Source organism: Mercenaria mercenaria, chromosome 2 (genome assembly GCF_021730395.1).
Source record: "Mercenaria mercenaria strain notata chromosome 2, MADL_Memer_1, whole genome shotgun sequence".
Classification (NCBI taxonomy): Eukaryota; Metazoa; Mollusca; class Bivalvia; order Venerida; family Veneridae; genus Mercenaria; species Mercenaria mercenaria.
In genome coordinates, this window is record NC_069362.1 from 72,629,782 (window position 1) to 72,650,929 (window position 21,148).

The following is a 21,148-nucleotide window of genomic DNA, read 5'->3' on the forward strand; positions in this document are numbered from 1 at the left end:
CAAAATGAAAATAAGTAGCAGCTGAAAATGGTGAGTTTTTAAAGGTGCTGAACTGTCCAGAAGTATGGCCCCTTTATGCAGTTCTTTTCTGGAATTCAATACATGTATCAGAAAATTGATAATCCTGTTGTAGAGTACTAGGCATATTTCAATTTTCATGTTTTTCTTTTATGATTTGGTGTTGTTTGAAAAATCTTTTCAGAATGTTGATTTGAGGTTACTAAACATTTTGTAATATTTATTACAAATAAGCATTCAGCCTGGGAACCAAGCTATTTGACAAGGAGAACAGATACACCTAGCTGCATGGGTCTTTGCATTCATTCACTCTGATCACTTACAAAGTCTGTTGAGATCAAATAATCTGTAATAATATTAATTTCTTCATACCAACACTGATATTTTCTCAGAAAAACATTTAGAGGCAAGAGATATTGTATTTTTTTTTCAGAAAAGGATTGATTTTATGGCCAGGTGCTTTATATTTAATTACTCTAATGACTCTATACCCAGGTGAGCTAAAAACACAGTAATTATAAAAATTTAAATCAAATATAAATCACAAAATTGAGAAAACTTATGATAGTTTTCAATGAAACAGTTAAACACAATTGTTACAGGGTACAGTTACTTTTGATACAGAAGGTTTTTGTTTTACAATTCGAAAGACAAAACTTGGGCAACTAAGGTGATCTTTGATATTGATGGATTATATTATTATATTAGTTTGGAAGGATATCCAATATGTTTTACATAATGTAAAATAATCATAGACATCTAGTGCAACAACTGTATGATTTGGTTTACATTTTCTGTATTAAATGATGTGTCAGACCAAAATCCGGCTATAATATGGGCCATTATTTCCAGATAGTCTCACCAAGTATCTGGCATGAACCCAGACCTTGCTTTTATTCTGTTCCTGGCCAGGATGAACAGCATTCTCATACTGGCAGTCATTTTGAACCAATGGCATTTTGAGCAAATATGTAAGGGAATATACAACACTACTATATATGTTTTTTTTTTTTTTAATTTTATCTTGGCACATGTAATTGTATGTGAACAAATCATTAATTGTATGAAGAAGCAGATTGTAATAACAAGCTGGGTGATAAGTAACAGTTGTGGCAATATAAACTGGTGTCAAAACAGTAATACCCTGGAGCTGGAACCTGCAAAGGGTGATTCCTAAAATAAATGTTAGATTTTCCTAGTGAATAATTAAAATTAGCAAAAAGGCTTACTTTAAACACATACCAGATGGAAGCTGTTAGTTGTCTGCAACCAGCATCATTGATTGCCTTATATAATAAATTCCTCCATTCTGTTTGTATAATGCAGGTTACTTTTTGCTGTATTTTCTTAATGTTAAACTTGATTTGTAGATCACTTTTAAAAGGTCTTTATTTAATACTTTGCTAGTATCACATATTGTGGCTCCTGTAATATATATTTTTTGTAAAATGAAAGAACCATATATCACCCAGTGATAAAATAGCTTGGGTAAAATATAAGAACCAGTTATTACCAATTATAACTTAGAAAAAGAAAAAGGGCTAGTTATTTACCAGACTGAATTAACTCTGGTAAAGGTATTGCCCATTTTAACAGTACCACCTACTTACTTGCATTCTAACTGGCTAAAGTTAACATCCATTTTTAAGATGGGTCAAAAAGAACCAGTAACTGTTGTTACTCACTGTAACTTAGGAAAAATGAAAGAACAAGCTATTGCCTGTTGTAACATGAGTAAAATAATTAACAACAAGCTATATACTGTACATTGTTACTTAAGTCAAATTAAAGGAACCAAGTGGTAAGAGGTGTGTATGTGTGTAGGGGGTAGGAGGGGCATTTTAATGAAAAAAGAAATGAATCTCAGTCACTGATGTGAGATATCAGGGATCTCTTGTAACACAAAAGACAGACTTGTCTAGTTATGGCAAATACTTGTTGGGTTGTCAGAAAATGAGTATGTAATTGCATTAGGACTGACTTTTGAAGGATTATGTGTAAAATACTTACGAGGTTTATTGACATTTAGAAAAGCTTTAATGAAAGTTACATGTATTTTAACCAGTTTTCTACTGTAATTTTATATTAAACTTATGTAATATGGTTTTCTTTTTCTGGAAAGCAATTTGGTTTCTTAATTACTGAACCCACAGCTCCTCATCTAATTTAAGAAAGGGGAATGACTTACCAGTTTGAACTGCATGTAAAAATGAGATGTTAATAACAATGCAGACACCTTCTTCATCTGAACCAATATAAGTCAATTACCAGTCAGTATAGTAACTGACAACTGCACTGGCAAACCTTTGAAAATGTATGGAAGTAGATTTACAAATTGAATGAAGTAGAAGGTGTTTTTTTGTAATTATTTTCATATTAATAATATATTACATTATTCTACATGACTAAACATGTGCTCATGGTCTTAAATTGCACATTGTAATGCAAGGATTGGCATTCTTAGTTTTGCAAGACCTTTATGAAGCTTGAGTATTGTGAAGGTATATGCTGTCTAAGGAGCTCAGATTCAGGTCAGTCAAATGACGTGTTTGTATGCTGAAGGGGGTGTCCATGCATTCTGTTCACAGATACAATCGGGAGTATTACTTACAGTATATGACTAGTGTCTCCTGGAAATCATAGAATATGTAATGCCAAAATGCCTGACAGCTTTAAATGCCTGACTTCATAAGGCATTTATCTGCAGGGTTCTTGTGTGGTATTCTGAGGGCTTTAGCTTTCTGACTGTCAGGCCCTTTATCTGCAGGGTTCTTGTGTGGTATTCTGAGGGCTCTAGCTTTCTGACTTTGTCAGGCCTTTTAGCTGCAGTGTTCTTGTGTGTTCTAATCAGACTTTTAAAGAGCTCTGCCTTTGTGTAGGGAACTGGACAATTACATATTGATAATTATTCTATTTGCAAATGCCTTAATTTATAGCTGACTACCCTGAAGAATTCCAGTTTTGTGATAGGAAAGGAACAATCATAATTATACTGATAATTATTCTATTTGCAGATGCCTTGATTAGCTGACCGCATGAGGCCCATGCAGGGTTCTGGCGTGCTCTGGGAACTGAAGAATGATACAAGTGTTCATGTGTTTACTGGTTCTGGGACCTTCATTATACTCTGTTACTGGTAATGTATAAGAGTGGTAACATTGTTTTGCTCATGTTGGTTGGTTGGTCTAGCAGTTAGTCCATCTGTTGACCATCAGTAAATGGAAAATGCTTGGGCCTGATTGTTCAATTGGCAGATGACCCTTAGTAATTTCAGGGTCAGTAGGTGAAATTTCAAGGTCATTGTGAATTCAAAACTGAAAACCTTTTCTGCTCAACAACTGGGGAACACTTGTACCTATGGCTGCCAAATTTTATAGGACAAGAGCTTGTCAGTAGATGACCTATGATGTTTTGAAAGCCAGTATGTGATTGGTGAAGGTCACAGTGACCTTTTGACTGAAAATGGTTTCCAGTACAGCCTGTCAAATTTCATAGGAAATTCGTGTTTTTTGAGTCATTAGGTCAAAGTGTTCTTGAAACTCAGAAAATGTTCTATTCAGTTACCTCTACCCGGCTTCCATGGATTGCACATGCGTTTTACAAACAGCTTTATGAAATATAGTTGAAATTTTAATTAGCATATATGGCATTTGAGGAAAATCTTAGGTTATAACCTTCCTTTTAAAGATATAAAACCATTTGAAAAAAGTATGGAAATCCCTAGATAGGTCTTTTAGCAGTAAGTTGACAGCATTATGGGACTTTAAGTTGTACTCACTTATACAGTTTTAAATGATGTTTAAAGCTATACAGTTTTAAATGATGTTTGAGCTATACAGTTTTAAATGAAGTTTGAAGCTATAAAAAGTTAAAAGCTGTTTAGAGATCTCAATAAGAATCCAGGAAAGATATCATTTAAACAAGGTTTAAAGCAAGGATTACATATACTCCACAGAGAGCTCTATTTGGGTTCTGTTTTATTGGTTGAAGTAATAAACTTTTATCTTTGATCAATATATAATGTGTCTCCATTTGACTATTGGTGCTTGTGGAAATAGAAATAACAGAACCCTTGCAATTACATTTGCATTTTAGCTGAAGAAATCTCCTTGCTTGTCTTATCCATGAAATGAACGGAATGGAATTATCCACATGAGATGTTGTAGAGATAATGGAAGCCAGTCAGGCTTATATAGTTCTTCCTAAATTAGGATCTGATGACCTTTATTGGTCATTATATTGTTTTCAGTGTGATGGTGCATGCTTGCCTGATTAGCTCAGTAGGTAGAGCACAAGGCTATGAATGGAGAGATGTTCTGTTTGATCCTTGGACTAGGCAGTTTTCTTCTTGATGATTTGAAAAATTCACCTCTGGTTCAGGCAGGGAAGTTGTCATTTGCTTGTGGGGAACTAGTCAGTACTGATACAGAATCTTTCATTAAAGTAACTTCCATCTTAACCTGAAAAACTATCTTTACAATAAATTTCATTTTTATTTGCTCATCTGTTATGTAGTGACAGGGTGAGCTTTTGTGATCGCATTTTGTCAGTCGTCCGTTCACAATTTCTTGTGAACACGATAGAGACCACATTTTGCAATCAATTTTAATCAAACTTGCACACAACTTGTATTGGTATAATATCTCGGTTCCTTTTAAAAACTAGCCAGATCCCTTCATGGGTTGCAGAGTTATGGCCCCTTAAAGGGCCAAAATTTGCTATTTTTGGTTTGTGAACATGATAGAGACCACATTTTGCAATCAACTTTAATCAAACTTGCACACAACTTGTATTGGCATAATATCTAGGTTTCTTTCAAAAACTGGCGAAATTCCATCATGGGTTCCAGAGTTATGGTCCCTTAAAGGGCCAAAATTTGCTATTTTTGGCTTGTGAACATGATAGAGACCACATTTTGCACATAACTTGTATTGGCATAATATCTCTTTGCCATATAGAGTTTTCATTTATGCTTTGATTTGATACAGACTTACAGAGAATGATAACCTTGATGATCTCTAGGCCTGTATCGAAACTGGGTCATGTCGTGTCAAAAACTAGGTCACCTGGTCAAATCAAAGGAAAAGCTTCTTAACACTCTTGAGGCCACATTTATAACCCTATCTTCATGAAACTGGGTCAAAATGTTTATCTTGATGATTCCTAGGCCAAATTTGAAACTGGGTCATATGGGGTCAAAAACTAGGTCACTTGGTCAAATCAAAGGAAAAGCTTGTTAACAATCTTGTTCATTTGATGTGCATGAAACTTGGCCAGAATGTTTGTCTGCATGAAATATCGGATGAAGTTTTGTCTGGGTCATGTGGGGTCAAAAACTAGGTCACCAGGTCAAATCAAAGAATAAGCCTGTTTACACCCTAGGGGGCACATTTTTGATTCTATCTTCATAAAACTTGGTCAGAATATTTGTTATCATGAAGTCTTGGATTATTTTAAATCTGGGTCACATGGGTTCAAAAACTAGGTCACTAGGTCAATCAAAGTTAAAGCTTGTTTACACTCTTGAGGCCACATTTATGACCCTATCTTCATGAAACTTGGTCAGAAAATGTTTTCTTGATGATTCCTAGACCAAGTTTGAAACTTGGTCATGTGGGGTCAAAAAACTAGCTCAAATCAAAAGAAAAGCTTGTTAACTCTAGAGGCCATATGTATGACCCTAACTTCATGAAATTTGGTAAGAATGCTTATCTTGATGATTCCTATGCCAAATTTGAAACTGGGTCATGTGGGGTCAAAAGCTAGGTCACCACTCACATCAAAGGAAAAACTTGTTAACACTGTAGAGGCCACATTTTTGACCCTATCTTCATGAAACTTGGTCAGCTTGTTTATCTTGATGATTCCAAGGCCAAGTTTAACAGTAATTTCTCTTTTTTCCTAAATACAGTCTTTATTTAATTTCCCTTTAATTTTAGAATTAGTTTTAGCATTGAAACAGATATCTCTGCTTCTTATGGCCCTTGCACTAAGTACTTATTTTATTATCCACGTTTTGTTATAAGCCTTTGGCCCTTGCACTAAGTACTTATTTTATTATTCACATTTTATTATAAGCCCTTTTTATTGCTCTTGCACATTTTGCTTTCAAACAGGCATATTATGCCCTCAGTAGTACTTTTGACATGACACTGGATCAATTCTTCAATTATTACATTTTGTACTGAAATAGCATCCCGCTATAGTTCACTGCATTTGTATTTTTTAAACTAAAGTTGTGAATGAGAAATAGCATTTTAATGTTTTAGAACATCAGCAGCACACCCAGTGCATTAGTTAATGACGCTAGGCCCACTATCCTTACGTGATTGAATAATTTTTAACTAAAATTGAGCCGTGCCATGAGAAAACCAACATAGTGGGTTTGCGACCAGCATGGATCCAGACCAGCCTGCGCATCCGCCCAGTCTGGTCAGGATCCATGCTGTTCGCTAATAGTTTCTCCAATTCCAATAGGCTTTAAAAGCGAACAGCATGGATCTTGACCAGACTGCGCGGATGCGCAGGCTGGTCTGGATCCATGCTGGTCGCATACCCACTATGTTGGTTTTCCCATGGCACGGCTCAATTGTGAATGGGAAATCGCTAATTAAGATCATTAATTGGAAACTATAGATATGTAAATGTAGTGAACTGTTACAGCTACAGTCATTTCACATTACTATCTCAATAAATAGTTGAAATAAACACGAAAAGTTTCCTTCATTAAACCTGTCCTAGGGTCATGCTTCCATGCCTTTATTGACATTGACTATATTATTGCATGTTGTAGGAATTTTCAACCTTTAGGGGGCATTCACATTTCATATATTCCATTAAAACTTTTGAATAAGTCTGGAATGCAGATTCTATCAGAGATTAAATTAGAATAGAATGGACACAGTTTCTCTTAGCGAGTTAAAACATTGTGCTGGTTATATTTTTTCTGACAGACAAACAAAATAAGGATAATGCCTGTTTTGAAATCTTTAAAATTCATGAGTGCCGCGAATTTAAGTCTAATTGTCATTATAGCATCAGTGATAAATGGGCAGAAGTTGGTTGTCATTCATAGCAAAAATTGTTCCATTGCGAAAGGTTGGTTTTTCTTGCATCATGCAAATTTTATTAGTTCTAAAGTAACTGCGTGCTATTCTCTCAAATATTAATGTAGCTTTTAATTTTGTCTGTTCCTCCCTGTGCTGTCACTTCTTGCTATATTGTCTGTTGTTTCTGCTACAACTTTCCATTCTTCCGTTGAGATAGATTTTGTTTCATGCCACAAGTTGTATTGTAACACTTTAATTTTGTTAGTTTTTTGTACATTTTTTTCTCAGATATTATTGTGTTTGTTATATGCATTTACAGGTTTGGTTAAACCCTTACCCTGCTAAATATCTAAAATGGACCGGTCCATCATTCAGTTTGGGCCATACCACTTATTATTCAAAGGGGTGTTCACTGAAAAATTACTGACTGAATAGCGAACAGTGCAGACCATGATCAGACTGCACGGATGTGCAGGCTGATCTTGGTCTGCACTGGTCGCAAAGGCAGAATCACTTGCCGCCAGCAGGCTAAGGGTTAAACTCCGTTTTATCTATGTAGATCTACTTATACATAGTGTGCAACCTACTTTTTTGACCAATCAGAGCTAGTTATTTTAAAAAAATGTGGCTTCTTATTCCAATGTGACTGTAGCATTAATTTTTGAAGAATGGCTCTACACACAGAAGAGCATTGACTGAATTTACACCCCTTCATTAATATTTCAAAGGAAGCCTTCAAATTTTCGTTTATTCCTGGTGTCAGTCAAAGGTAGGCAGAGAATCAGATACTATTTGTAAACGTCAGTTAAATGAACACGACTGACTCTGCAATTCTGATTGGTCAAACGTAGATTTCACACCATGTCAGATATTAGAATTCACTTTATAAACTCTATCTCTAACAAAAACATTCTACTGTGAATCCTTGTTTTGTCTACCTCATGAAGTTAGTTGTAGACACAATTACGCCTGACCATCTTTCTATATCTTCGTGAAATTTCTGAAATCTACAAAAAGGCTAATTAATAAAACCTACAGAACTCATTCCCAGAAAATGGTTTACAGTAATATATTATGATTAAAATTTTCTTTGAAATTATTTATGTCTCTTTGTCTGATGTTTTAGAGGGTTGTGGACGAGTCCCAGCAACCCCTGCTCCGACCACTACCCCCTCCCCAACAGAGCCAACAATAAATGGTAGTCTACGAGGCATTCAGTGTACCAAAGACGAGGCAAACAGGACAGGATGTCGCAATGGTGGAACATGTTTTGTGCTTGTCATACAGGGCGAACGAATAGCCAGCTGTCAGTAAGTTCATTTTCCATGTCCTTTTGCAGTCCTAGTCACATATATACAGTGCTTTCAGTAGTTCATCAGAGTTTTGATAAAAAATCTTATGTGATATTATCATCACTTGATTGTTGACTATCGTATTTTGTTTTTAGGTTCTCATTTCTCAAAACCTATCAGAGCTATAGCTTTGAAACTTTGCACATTTGTTTATCATTATTAGGTGATTAAGTAGTACAAGAACCATCACTCTCACTTATAATTTGTCCGGATTAGGACTCTTTTTGTATTTAGAAAATTGCATTTTTTTTTTGTTTTGGTACTTTACTCGAATAGTATAAAAGTTATAGCTCTGAAACTTTGTACACTTGTTTATTATCATTTTATGCAAGTATTAAGGATAAGAGCTATAACTCTTGACTTGCATTTTGTTAGAACTATGGCCCCTTTTATGAACACAGAGAATTGGAATTTCTTATGGACATTATAATGTGTACTAAAAAAACTACTAAATTCCTAATACAGTTTCCACCAGTTGGAATGAAACTTGGTATACATCATCAACAAAAGCATTTGGAAGTTAACCTTTAGCATACTAGATAAATTGTCGTCTGCTGGAAATGTCGTCTGCTAAAATTGTAAAGTTCATCCAATTTGCTCCAAAATTGGAAGAAATATTGTCAGAGTAGCAAACAGCTTGGAACCTGATCAGACGCCGATTTAATCGGCGTCTGATCTGGTTCCAAGCTGTTTGCAAAGGCTGTTAAATTCGCCTGCAGCAGGCTAAGGGTTAAAAGTCTCTTTTTGTAGAAGACAGCTTTATTTACAAAAGTTTTTTTTCTAAGACTGAACAAGCTGTAAAGATGACAGTATACTTCCGAATGAGGTAGCTTTCATGTTTCCAAAATGTGGTATAAGTAATGATTCTTTGAATGTTTCTGCTGTTGTGTGAGTATACAGGCAATATGGATGCCTCAGGAAGAAAATTGTTGGACACCCGTTCAAAACACCAAATCTTTATTTTGGCAAATTCATGTTTGTTTCTTTTTCTACGATCATTAAACTTAAGAATTTATAACATATTTTGTTTTAGAATGTGGTATCAGTGAACTAATCAGAAATACCTTCTTTGATCATTTTATAAAAAGTAAAACTCATTTTGGCGGAAACCTGAAAATTGGAAAAGAAAACCTGCCTAATATTGTAACTTCAGCATCTTGCAAGCTACGGCAGGTTGTAATTTTGTTAAATGAACAATTAGATACAAATTTCTGTATCAGTTTAATTTTGCTGTCGGAAATAACCAGTTTTATGACTGTGAATTTGTCATGCAAAAGAACGAACCAACATTTTTTTCAACCTCACCTCTGCATTATTTCAAGAAATTAATAAATTGCTCCTCGTTGAAATTTAAGTTTTTATGCCCCCACTTTGGGGGGGGCATATAGATTTGCTCTTGTCCGTCTGTCCTTCCGTCCGTCTGTCCGTCCGTCCGTCCTTCCGAAAATGTTGTGTTGCGCGTAGCTCTGAAAGTATTTGACGTAGAGTCACAAGACTTTACAAGAATGTTGGTCAGCATGTGTAGTTGTGCACCTGGGGTTTCGCGTCCGGATCCATTCAGTCATGTAGAAGTTATGGCCCCTGACTTTGTAAAAATTGGTCATTTTAATGTTGTGTCGTGCCTAGCTCCAAAAGTATATGACCTAGAGTCACAAAACTTTACAGGCATGTTGGTCAGCATGTGCAGTTGTGCACCTGGGGTTTCGCGTCTGGATTCATCCAGACATATAGGAGTTATGGCCCCTGACTTAGTAAAACATTGGTCATTTTAATGTTGTGTCACGCATAGCTCCAAAAGTATTTGACCTAGAATCACCAAAGTTTACAGGAATGTTGGTCAGCATGTGTAGTTGTGCACCTGGGGTTTCGCGTCCGGATTCATTCAGTCGTGTAGAAGTTATGGCCCCTGACTTTGTAAAAATTGGTCATTTTAATGTTGTGTCGTGCCTAGCTCCAAAAGTATATGACCTAGAGTCACAAAACTTTACAGGCATGTTGGTCAGCATGTGTAGTTGTGCACCTGGGGTTTCGCATCCGGATTTATCCAGTCATGTAGGAGTTATGGCCCCTGACTTCGGAAAAAATTGGTCATTTTAATGTTGTGTCGTGCATAGCCCCAAAAGTATTTGACCTAGAATCACCAAAGTTTACAGGAATGTTGGTCAGCATGTGTAGTTGTGCACCTAGGGTTTCGCATCCGGATTCATTCAGTATTGTAGGAGTTCTGGCCCCTGACTAATGTCATGTAGTGGGGGCATCTGTGTCCCATGGACACATTTCTAGTTGTACATTTGTCACTTTGAATGTGTTTTAGTTCACAACAGTAAAATGCAGTAGTACAAGATTTAAATGGGATTGCAACTGTAAAATTCTGTACTCTTCGAGGAATCATCTTTTTTTAATCTATACATTTCTACTATTTTATTTTTGCAAAAGTTGGATAAATAAAGCTTCATTGTACACAGTATGTTTATCTAACACTGTCCATACATTTATGTAGGGATAACGTGTTTTTTCATATTATAACGTCTGCAGAATCCCAAGGGATTGGTTGGTGCCCAAGCTCGTAGGGCGAGGGTACCATTGTATCCTGAGAGATTCTGAAGAATTTGTAAAATAATATGAAATATACATGTGCTAACGCTATTCTAGCATAAAATGTAAAAAGAATACATTCTACCTCAACATCATTAAATTTCCATGAAATGCGTGTGAATATCTGAGTTGGTTTTTTCATGTTGATGTCATTTCTATTTTAATTATCCATTTTGGGACCATAATACCTTTATGTTTTGCCACGGAAGGCGCATATATAAAAAGGTGTTATAACAGCTTGCGAGTGCAAGAATCTCTCTATTTATACATGTTTTCTCTCTTCTCTAAACACCCCCCAAAAGTGACAAGAACAGCAGTGTACTAAAAAGCATTCAGAAAGCTATGTAATATAATTAGTACAATCATCTTCTTATAGAATGTAGAGTTTACAGGCTACAGCATACAGGCCTAGCTCTTCACTCAGGTTCTTTGTTGTATTCATTTAGATTTATTTACTTATGTTTACAACATAAACCAGCTCAAGCTTAACTTATAGTTGTTTGAAGTGCTTAAATTGTGCCTAAATAAGATGTAGAAGGTATTTATTTATAACATGTCTATTTGTTACAGGTAATACTTTATTTCTGCATACATTATTACAGGATGTTACTGATGGTTTCAGTAATTCAGTGTAAGTTGCCTTTGAAAACATGAACAGAGCTCCAACAATGTTCATGCAGCTCCTGTATGTTCAGGGAGTTCCTACATTGTTCTTGAAGCTCTCCTACTGTTGAGGCAGCTTCTACAATGTCCAGGGAGCTTGTGCAATGTTCAGGCACACTGTTTTAAGAGCTCCCACTATGTTCAAAGGACAGAGAGCAATATGGAGATTATGCAGGTTTATAATGGTATGGCAGCATATATTAAAGAATATGGTTTAAGTGGATCCTGCAGTAGCTGAAAAAGCACCAAGAGATTGCTATATAGAAGACAGTTTATTTTGTCTGCCCTATGTCAGTTGGTCCATTAGTCTATCAGTAACAAAAGATACATACTGTGATAAATTTCAAAGTACAAGGAGTTTATTTCAGGAAACCTGGTTTATAGATGGTTGGAAATTTGGAGAATATCATCGTTTTTTATTGTCTCCTGCCTTTTTCCAAGAAAAAAGGGGGACATAGAAATGGGCTGCATCCCTCCAACCATTTGTCCTTCTACCTGTCTGCCAAACTTTGTTTTCAGTCCGTTGCTATGTCAAAATCTTTAGAGATGAGAACAAGGGAGCAGCTGGAGTGATATAATAATACTCATCTGAACAACGTTAATTTTATTAAAGAAAATCACTAAATGAGATACAGTGTTCATTCCAGGCCGCGCCATGGGGCCATTGGTGCGTATTTTACCGTTTGGGTGCATAAATGTTCGCCCTTTAGCGCCCATTGGGCGCACACATTTTCAGAAAACAAAATATTCAATCCGTTTACATATAGCCATAAGCGCCGACTTCCAGCAGTTGTGAATCAAATACGACTCTTCTGTGACATAATGCGCCATTTCATTAGTCAATGTGAAAATAGTAGTGAGTCTCTGGTCGCCTAACAACAACTTTCAAAGTTGCTATGCAATGGTGGACAAAAAAAGAACAGTCGCGATTTGGAGAAAAAAGAAACAAATTTTACGTTTTTCTCAAAACGTTTGAAAACAGCAGACGACAGAGAACAAAGTCCAAAGAAAGATGGTTTGTCAGATACCGCTAAATCACCCAGTGACGTCAGAATCAGGCGACAAACATTCATTCCGTAGTAAATGGCTGTCGGACTTTCCATGGGTAGGTTTCGACAACGATAAGAATATTATGACTTGGAATTATTTTTTAAGAACAGCAAAAGTAATGCGTTGAGCTACGTGTAACAAAAGTGTTAAAAATACAGCTTTTCATTTTGGGTAAAACAGTTATTCTTTCGTGACCCCTGTTGCTTTCAAATGTCCCCGAGTTTTTGCCTTAATGGGGGCCTTTGACCACACTTAAAAAAATTCTGGAATGAACACTGGAGATACATGTAAATAATTTTTTCGATTCTAACAGGTGATCAAGAATTATTGTTTACATCTTTGAAGATATTCACCAGATAATTGCCTGTCCTGGGAGGTTTTCGTTTACATTGCACAGCTATGATGTTTTACACTATTACGTAAATTGATAAAGATGTACAAACTGTGTGTGTGTTTCATAATAACATACAGTTTTAGCCTTCTTTGTTTAATAGGGAAATAAATCAGGTCGTGTTAAAATATTACATATTGGTAGTTGGATGCAAGCGAGCTGTTATTTCATTTTAAGCTCGACTATTCAAAGATAAGTAGAGCTATTGGACACGCTTGTTTGTCGGCGTCCCGATTTGGTAAAGTTTTTGTATAAAAGCTGGTATCTCAGTAACCACTTGTGGGAATGGATTGAAACTTCACACACTTATTCACTGTGATAAACTGACTTACATTGCACAGGTTCCATAACTCTGTTTTGCTTTTTTACAAAATTATGCCCCTTTTTTGACTTAGCAGTTTTTGGTTAAGTTTTTGTACAAAGCTGGTATCTCAGTATCCACTAATGGGAAAGGATTGAAACTTCACACACTTGTTCACTGTCATGATATGTTATAAGTTCAATAACTGTACTTTGCATTTTTACAAAATTATGACCTTTCACTTTTACTTAGCAGTTTTTGGTTAAATTTTTATATGTAAACTTATATCTTAGTACCCACTAATGGGAATGAATTGAAACTTCACACACTTGTCTGCTGTCATGAGCTGATAAGCACCATGCTGGTTCAATAACCCTGTTTTGCACTTTTACAAAATTATTCCTCTTTTTCAACTTTTGTATTCATTCAGTTGACAAGGCTGTTGAATAGTCGAGCGTTGCTGTCCTCTGACAGCTCTTGTTAATGCAATTCTTGCCATTATCTTAATGAATAAATATTTTATTGCTTCATTTGAAAAGATGTATCTTTTATTCCAAGATAACTAAGAAAATTAAGAATATTCCTGTGATTTTGATAGTAATTATGTCTCCCACCACATAGTGGTGTGGGAGACATACTGATTTACCCCCTGTGTGTGTCTGTCTGTCGCAAGAATTGTCCGCACTCTAAGTTGAACATTTCTCATCTGATTTTCACCAAACTTGAATAAATAATTCCTCGGCCAAGGTCGATGAGTAGCCAAATCTGTGCAGGCACTTCGGAATTATGGCCATTGAAACTTGTTTTTAGCTTGAATATTTGAAGCTATTCTATTTGAAGCTATTCTATTCACCCTGGCGTTGGTGTCGGCGTCACACCTTGGTTGAAGTTTTGCATGCAAGTACATACAGCTATCACTCAAAGGCATACAGCTTTGAAACTTATTTTCCTTTTTCTAGGTCAATTACCAACTGCACTGGGTCAAGTTCCATAACTCTGACATGTATTTTGAGCAAATTATGCCCCCTTTTGGACTTAGAAAATCCTGGTTTTACATGCAAGTTACTGTCTCCAAAACTAATGCAGATATTGAATTGAAACTTCACATGTGTCTTCAGGGTTATAACACTAGTTGATAGCATCAAGTCCCATAACTCTGACCTGCATTTTGGCCAAATTATGCCCCCTTTTGGACTTAGAAAATCCCGGTTAAAGTTTTGCGTGCAAGTACATACAGCTATTACTTAAAGGCATAATGATTTGAAACTTTTTTTTTTTCTTTTTCTAGATCAATTACCAACCTCACTGGATCAAGTCCCATTACACTGACATGTATTTTGGGCAAATTATGCCCTCTTTTGGACTTAGAAAATCCTGGTTGAAGTTTTACATGCAAGTTACTGTCTCCAAAACTAATGCAGATATTGAATTGAAACTTTACATGATGTCTTCGGGGTTATAAAACTAACTGATAGCATCAAGTACCATAACTCTGACCTGCATTTTTGCCAAATTATGCCCCCTTTGGACTCAGAAAATCCTGGTTAATGTTTTGCATGCAAGTACATACAGCTATTACTCAAAGGCATATATATTTGAAACTTATTTTTTATTTTTCTAGATCAATTACCAACCTCACTGGGTCAAGTCCCATAACTCTTACATGTATTATGGGCAAATTATGCCCCCTATTAGACTTAGAAAATTCTGGTTAAAGTTTTGCGTGCTAGTTACTATCTGCAGAACAAATGCAGATATTATTTGAAACTTTACATGTGCTTTTGGGGTTATAAAATTAGTTGATTGCATCAAGTCCCAGAACTCTGACATGAATTTTGGTCAAATTATGTCCCCTTTTGAACATGAAACTGATGATGCAGATACTTGATCGAAACTCTATAGATATTTTAACATTTTTGGTAACATTTTCCTGCTTCTGGGACAATAATTCGAATAGTCGAGCATTGGCTGTCTTACGGACAGCTCTTGTTTGATAATCAAAGCACTGAAAGTCTGATAAGGCAGTTGAGGTCTTGGTGCATGGTTGACTCATATACTACTCAGATGATTAGGCAGTTGTGGGAGACATGTGCTTTTCTCAAAAGCAGCTCTAGTTGTTTATTGTCTTTTATGATATGCCATGATGATTATTTTTACTTTTTGGGTACTTCACCTCCACAGACAATAAATATTGCTTAACCCATAATTGATTCTGCCTTTGTGACAACTGTAGATCATGATCAGCCTGCATATCTGTGTAGATCTTCCATGAAGTCTGATCAAGATCTGCACTGTTCTCCATTCAGTCAGAATCTGTTTGGTAGGCACCCCTTTTAACAGTTAATGGTACTGTCCAAATTGAAAGATGGACAAATTCATTGTAGAAATTTAGCAGGTTAAGGGTTAAGTGGCCTTGTAAAAGTTTGTTTTGTTTAGATTATCCAACTATAAAAATGTACAATATTAAAATCATTTACTGTCATAATAAAATTTATTTAAAAAGGTCTTGTTATTTATATGAATTCTGTACTAATTCAGTATTTATAGTATTGTTTATTATGATACTGTTTGTAACAATAGTACTATTGTAACTACTATTTATAGGTGTGTAACATTTGGTACTGTTGAACTTACTATTGACAGGCATGTAACATTTAGTACTGTTGAACCTACTATTGATAGGAATATTTGTATGCTTTCCTATACATAATACTAAACATCTGTCAGAATATTACAGACTATTGTCCAAAATAACGGCTTATGCATTCTGCTGTTCTTGTAGAACAATTTGAGCAGTGCCATGAGAAAACCAACATAGTGGCTTTGCAACCAGCATGGATCCAGACCAGCCTGCGCATCCGCGCAGTCTGGTCAGGATCCCTGCTGTTCGCTAACAGTTTCTCTAATTGCAGTAGACTTTGAAAGCGAACAGCATGGATGCGCAGGCTGGTCTGGATCCATGCTGGTCGCAAAGCTACTATGTTGGTTTTCTCATGGCACAGCTCATTTATTTGTTTTAATTAATGAAGATTAATATGTAGCGAGCGGTTTGATTAAAGTTGACAGTTGTAGATCACACTTATTGTTATGCATAAGGAATTACTACATATACTGAAATCGCAGTTTCTCATTTTGATATCTAATTCTATTCTTCTGTATTAAACCTTTATCAAAGATATTTCAAAGATATTTGATGCATTAGTGCTATAGAAGATTTTGTGTGTTTGAAAAGTTAACCAAATGTTATTGTATGTTGCAGCTGCACGGAAGAATATGAGGGTAAAATTTGCCAGGATTTGAATATTGCTGTTATTATACCAAGTAAGCATTGTTGAGAATTTTACTTTATACAGTATTGCATATATTAAAATGTATAATTATATTTATATTTCACCAGTTGTACCAGTCGCTACACAGGAAGGATTTGTGAACAATTGAACTTTGATGTACTGTTTCCGAGTAAGATTGTAACACGTAACCCTAGATGTTTTATATGGTGTTTAACTAACATCGGAAGTAACGGGGGACTGGTTGTCCTGTGACTGTGTTTTTGAAGTGATGAGTAAAACATCGCACCAGAATTATCAGTTTATGATTCAGTAATTCTACAGAAGTTAATTAGAAGCAAGCACTTTTGATTCAATTACCGGTAATGTGTATTTTGAAGAAAAAAATCATTGAATTTTTCATTATGAATAAAAAATTGAAAACTTTTGAAGTCATGTTTATGCTATTTAGAATTACTGAATCAAATTTTGGCTAGTATTTGTTTTTCTTACATGAGCTGAAGACTCATCTAAGAAGTTGTGATCATTTTTTGTCCACTGAATTTCCAACCATTTACATGTGGTTTCGTTTCTTCCCAGTCTCATGTATTAAATCAATGCAGTGATAACTAAGTACTACAAATGACATATCTTTTGGTATTTCCTTTGTTCAGGAAACCAGGCTTTAAATTCCTTAAACTTATGGAGTTTCTTATTTTACAAGTCTCTACAAATGATGAAAATCATGGGTAAATTTACCCAGATGTATGCAGTTTTAATCAAAGATGAGTGTTAGATACTCCCAAGTTGATTGCTTAAAAACCAGATATATGTTGAATACTCCTCAAACTTGTGTGAGTGTCAGATACTTCCCAGTTGATTGGTTAAAACCCAGATAAATTGCTTGATAGTTTGACTTGTGTGAGTGTCAGATACTTCCCAGTTGATTGGTTAAAACTCAGATAAATGCTTGATAGTTCGACTTGTGTGAGCATCAGATACTTCCCAGTTGATTGGTTAAAACTCAGATAAATGCTTGATAGTTTGATTTGTGTGAGTGTCAGATACTTCCCAGTTAATTGGTTAAAACTCAGATAAATTGCTTGATAGTTTGACTTGTGTGAGTGTCAGATACTTCCCAGTTGATTGGTTAAAACTCAGATAAATGCTTGATAGTTCGACTTGTGTGAGCATCAGATACTTCCCAGTTGATTGGTTAAAACTCAGATAAATTGCTTGATAGTTTGACTTGTGTGAGTGTCAAATACTTCCCAGTTGATTGGTTAAAACTCAGATAGTTTGATTTCTATGAGTGTCAGGTACTTCCTAGTTGATTGGTTAAAACCCAGATAAATTGCTTGATAGTTTGACTTCTGTGGTTATCAGATACTTCCCAACTGAGAAAGATATCTAGGACTCCTCAAACTTGTGTTAGTGTCAGATATTCACCTGTTTATTTTGTAAAACAGAGTTGACTGTTGAATACTCCTGTGTCAGGTACTACCTTTGTTGGCTACCTAAACTTGTATGAATCTTGAAACACCGCAATTTATTGGTTCAAACCGAGATAAATGTTGGGTACTCCTCAAACTTGTGTGAGTATCAGATACTCCTAAACTTTGGGTGAGTGCTATAAGTGTGTTAACCTGAGTTAATTAACAGCACATTCGGTTTGCCTTAAAGTGTCGCATTTTTTTCCCACCAGTGTTACCAAAGACCTTGTTTGGTTTTGCTTTTTTTTTGTGAAATTTTTGGTTTCATTTGTTTCATCTTTCTGTGATTATAATGGTGATCTTTTGTATTGGGTTTATTTTTCATACATTATTCATTTTCTTCATCATTTATTCAGATTCCTTCTACCATCCTGTCATTTCCAAAATGTATTTTGAATGCCCATTGTATAACTTTATTTTCTTCTCTGTAAAACTGGTATATATCTTGGATGGAATGGGTTTTCTCTATGTGTATTGTTTGCCTTAAGGTGTTTCCTGTCAACTTGTTGCTAATGCCCTAACAAACAGCTATATGAACACCATTTCATATACATTTGAGTTGGAACTGAAAAGTAACAAATTTAAATGCTTTCTCCACAATAATAGGCTGATGCAATTCATAAAGTACATTACTGATTGAAGTCTATCACCATATAAAAAATAGGAAGCAAGAGGCTGTTTTTCTCTGTCAGTTTTGCAGCCAAAACTTACACCGTCTGCCTCCCTTGATCAATGCCTGCTTTACTATTGTAAATAAACCAGACTGTTTGACATATAAAATTCCAGTGAAACTTCTCCAAATTTTGTGAATTCAGCCAAAATAGCTTCTTTTTTTTCATGGGGGAAATGAGTTTGTTGATTTTAATAAGATAAATGAAATATTGCTTGAATTTTATTTTATATTTGAAGAATTGGTGCCTCCATGAAATCTGAATATTTAGTCACAAACTTTCACTGTTACTGTCTTGGGTTTTTTATTCAGAAGTTGAATCATTGCTTGTTTTGCTTGTTGAGAGTCGTCTTTTCTTGTAGACCAAATATATCAATCATTAAAGTGTCATTTGTGTTCATATTTGTAAATGATTTTCTCAAATGTTCTCATAATTATGACGTATGATGGCAAGTGTTCTAAGATTTAACTGGATGAGTATATAAGATAACACTGTGTGCATAATTTTCTGTAATTATTTGAAATTATTTTCTCTCAAAATAGGGCAGAGAATGTAGTCAGTAGAGTATGGGAATTTCATAAGTGAGCCGCACCATGAGAAAACCAACATAGTGCATTTGTGACCAGCATTGATCCAGACCAGCTTGCGCAGCTATGCAGTCTGGTCAGGATCCATGCTGTTTGCTAATGGTTTCTCTAATTGCAATAGGCTTTGAAAGGGAACAGCATGGATCCTGATGCGAATGCGCAGGCTGGTCTGGATCCATGTTGGTTGCAAATGCATTATGTTGGTTCTCATGGTGTGGCTCAAATATTTATTATTTCTTTCTTCAGACTTTGCCTTCATCAGGGTTCAATATTTTCATTTTGAGAAATAATGTGAGTGTGTGATTGAAGACAGTGCCAGAATGTATCACTCTTTGCAAGAATCCATTAGTTTTGTCTATCTGTCATCACACAATATCAGTGAGACAAGGGGAAGACATTAACCCTATAGAATTAAAGAAACTGTCATACTGATCTGCCATTTATATGATAAACTTATCCATCACTTGACTAAACCCTGGTACAAATGTTTCAGTGGATGCTGATAGAATTGTTGATGGTGGGAAAATGACTTTATCTGTTTCTAGAAAAAATAATCTACAATGGTTTGCACCATTGGAAAAGGCATAAAGATTTAAAACCTATAGGTCTTCAGTTTGTTTCTTGGATAGATGGATGTTGTAGAAAGGCAGTAAATATGTCTGAAGTCTTTCAGTCTTCATTTTGATTGTCAGTTGCACTTGCAGAAAACACATTCAAATACTGGTATGGGATCAAAGAACACGGGATAGATTAATCTACAATCTTTACATAAGTGAATTAATGGTGGAAAATAGCCTTATAAACAGATTTTGCTGTAGGAATTGTACAATAGGAATCATACAACTTTATATTAGGTCTGATGAACATTGATTTGTTCAGTTGGTTACACATTTTTTGGGCAGTACTTATATGTTGCAGCAAAAAATAGAAACAGCTTTATATGAATTTGAATGACTTGCTTAATTGACATTCAGAAACAAGTTCAAAATGTCTATGCCTTCCTTGTATGAATGACTTTTGGTACACTTGTGGTTGTTACTTGCTTTGCACATTATAGAAAGAATGACCCACAGCTATTGTTGTGACTCTGACACAGAGCTGACCTGTACAGTAGTATATAAGATACATTAGTAATGTAAAAACATGACAAGAAAATGTCTGTTCTGGCAGTCACTTTAATTAAGAAATAATAAATATGTGCCTATATTTTATCAGTTAATAAAATATGGGCAGGAGTTCGGATGCGTAATAATTAAATCACGAGTGCGTAGCACGAGTGATTTAATATTCGCATCCGAACGACTGCCCATATTTTATTAACTGATAAAATTATTGGAACATATTTATTATTTCGATTCTAACCACGTAAATTCTTCGCATTTTACAGCACTACATTTTAGCGCGATTGTCATTCAGCTGGCCATATGCTATTATAAAAACCTCCCCACGAATGGAAAGCGTTGCATCAAACGGAATTTTCCAATATTCAGTAAATTTTAATTAAAGTATTAAGTAGTTATTGCCGTGAAAATGTTATTTTCAATAACATCTAAGGTCGGATATAGAAATCAGAGGTAAATACTTAATTCAAGGTTTATATATGCAGTTTCTAAAAATAGTACACGTCACCTACAGATGGCACTGAAACATACACGCCAGAACATTGCGGCGGCATATAAACACGTAAAAACTTGAGTCTGGAAGATTGGAAA

The 21,148-nt window shown here is 35.4% G+C and overlaps 1 protein-coding gene across 9 annotated transcripts in view; it reads left to right on the forward strand.

Annotated features, from left to right (window-relative positions):
* Positions 1-21,148, forward strand: part of LOC123564302 (uncharacterized) — a 139,130-nt gene that overhangs the window by 70,627 nt on the left and 47,355 nt on the right. For 4 of the 9 annotated variants that reach the window (XM_053536935.1, XM_053536936.1, XM_053536938.1 and 1 more), the window contains 3 exons: positions 3,033-3,154; positions 8,194-8,377; positions 16,679-16,740. In XM_053536935.1, coding sequence (XP_053392910.1) covers positions 3,097-3,154; positions 8,194-8,377; positions 16,679-16,740 — 304 coding nt within the window. In that variant the 5' untranslated portion in view covers positions 3,033-3,096. Of the gene's footprint in view, positions 1-3,032; positions 3,155-6,857; positions 7,117-8,193; positions 8,378-16,678; positions 16,741-16,816; positions 16,879-21,148 lie in introns of those variants that run through there. The other 5 variants (XM_045357799.2, XM_045357798.2, XM_053536934.1 and 2 more) reach the window with 4 other exon arrangements.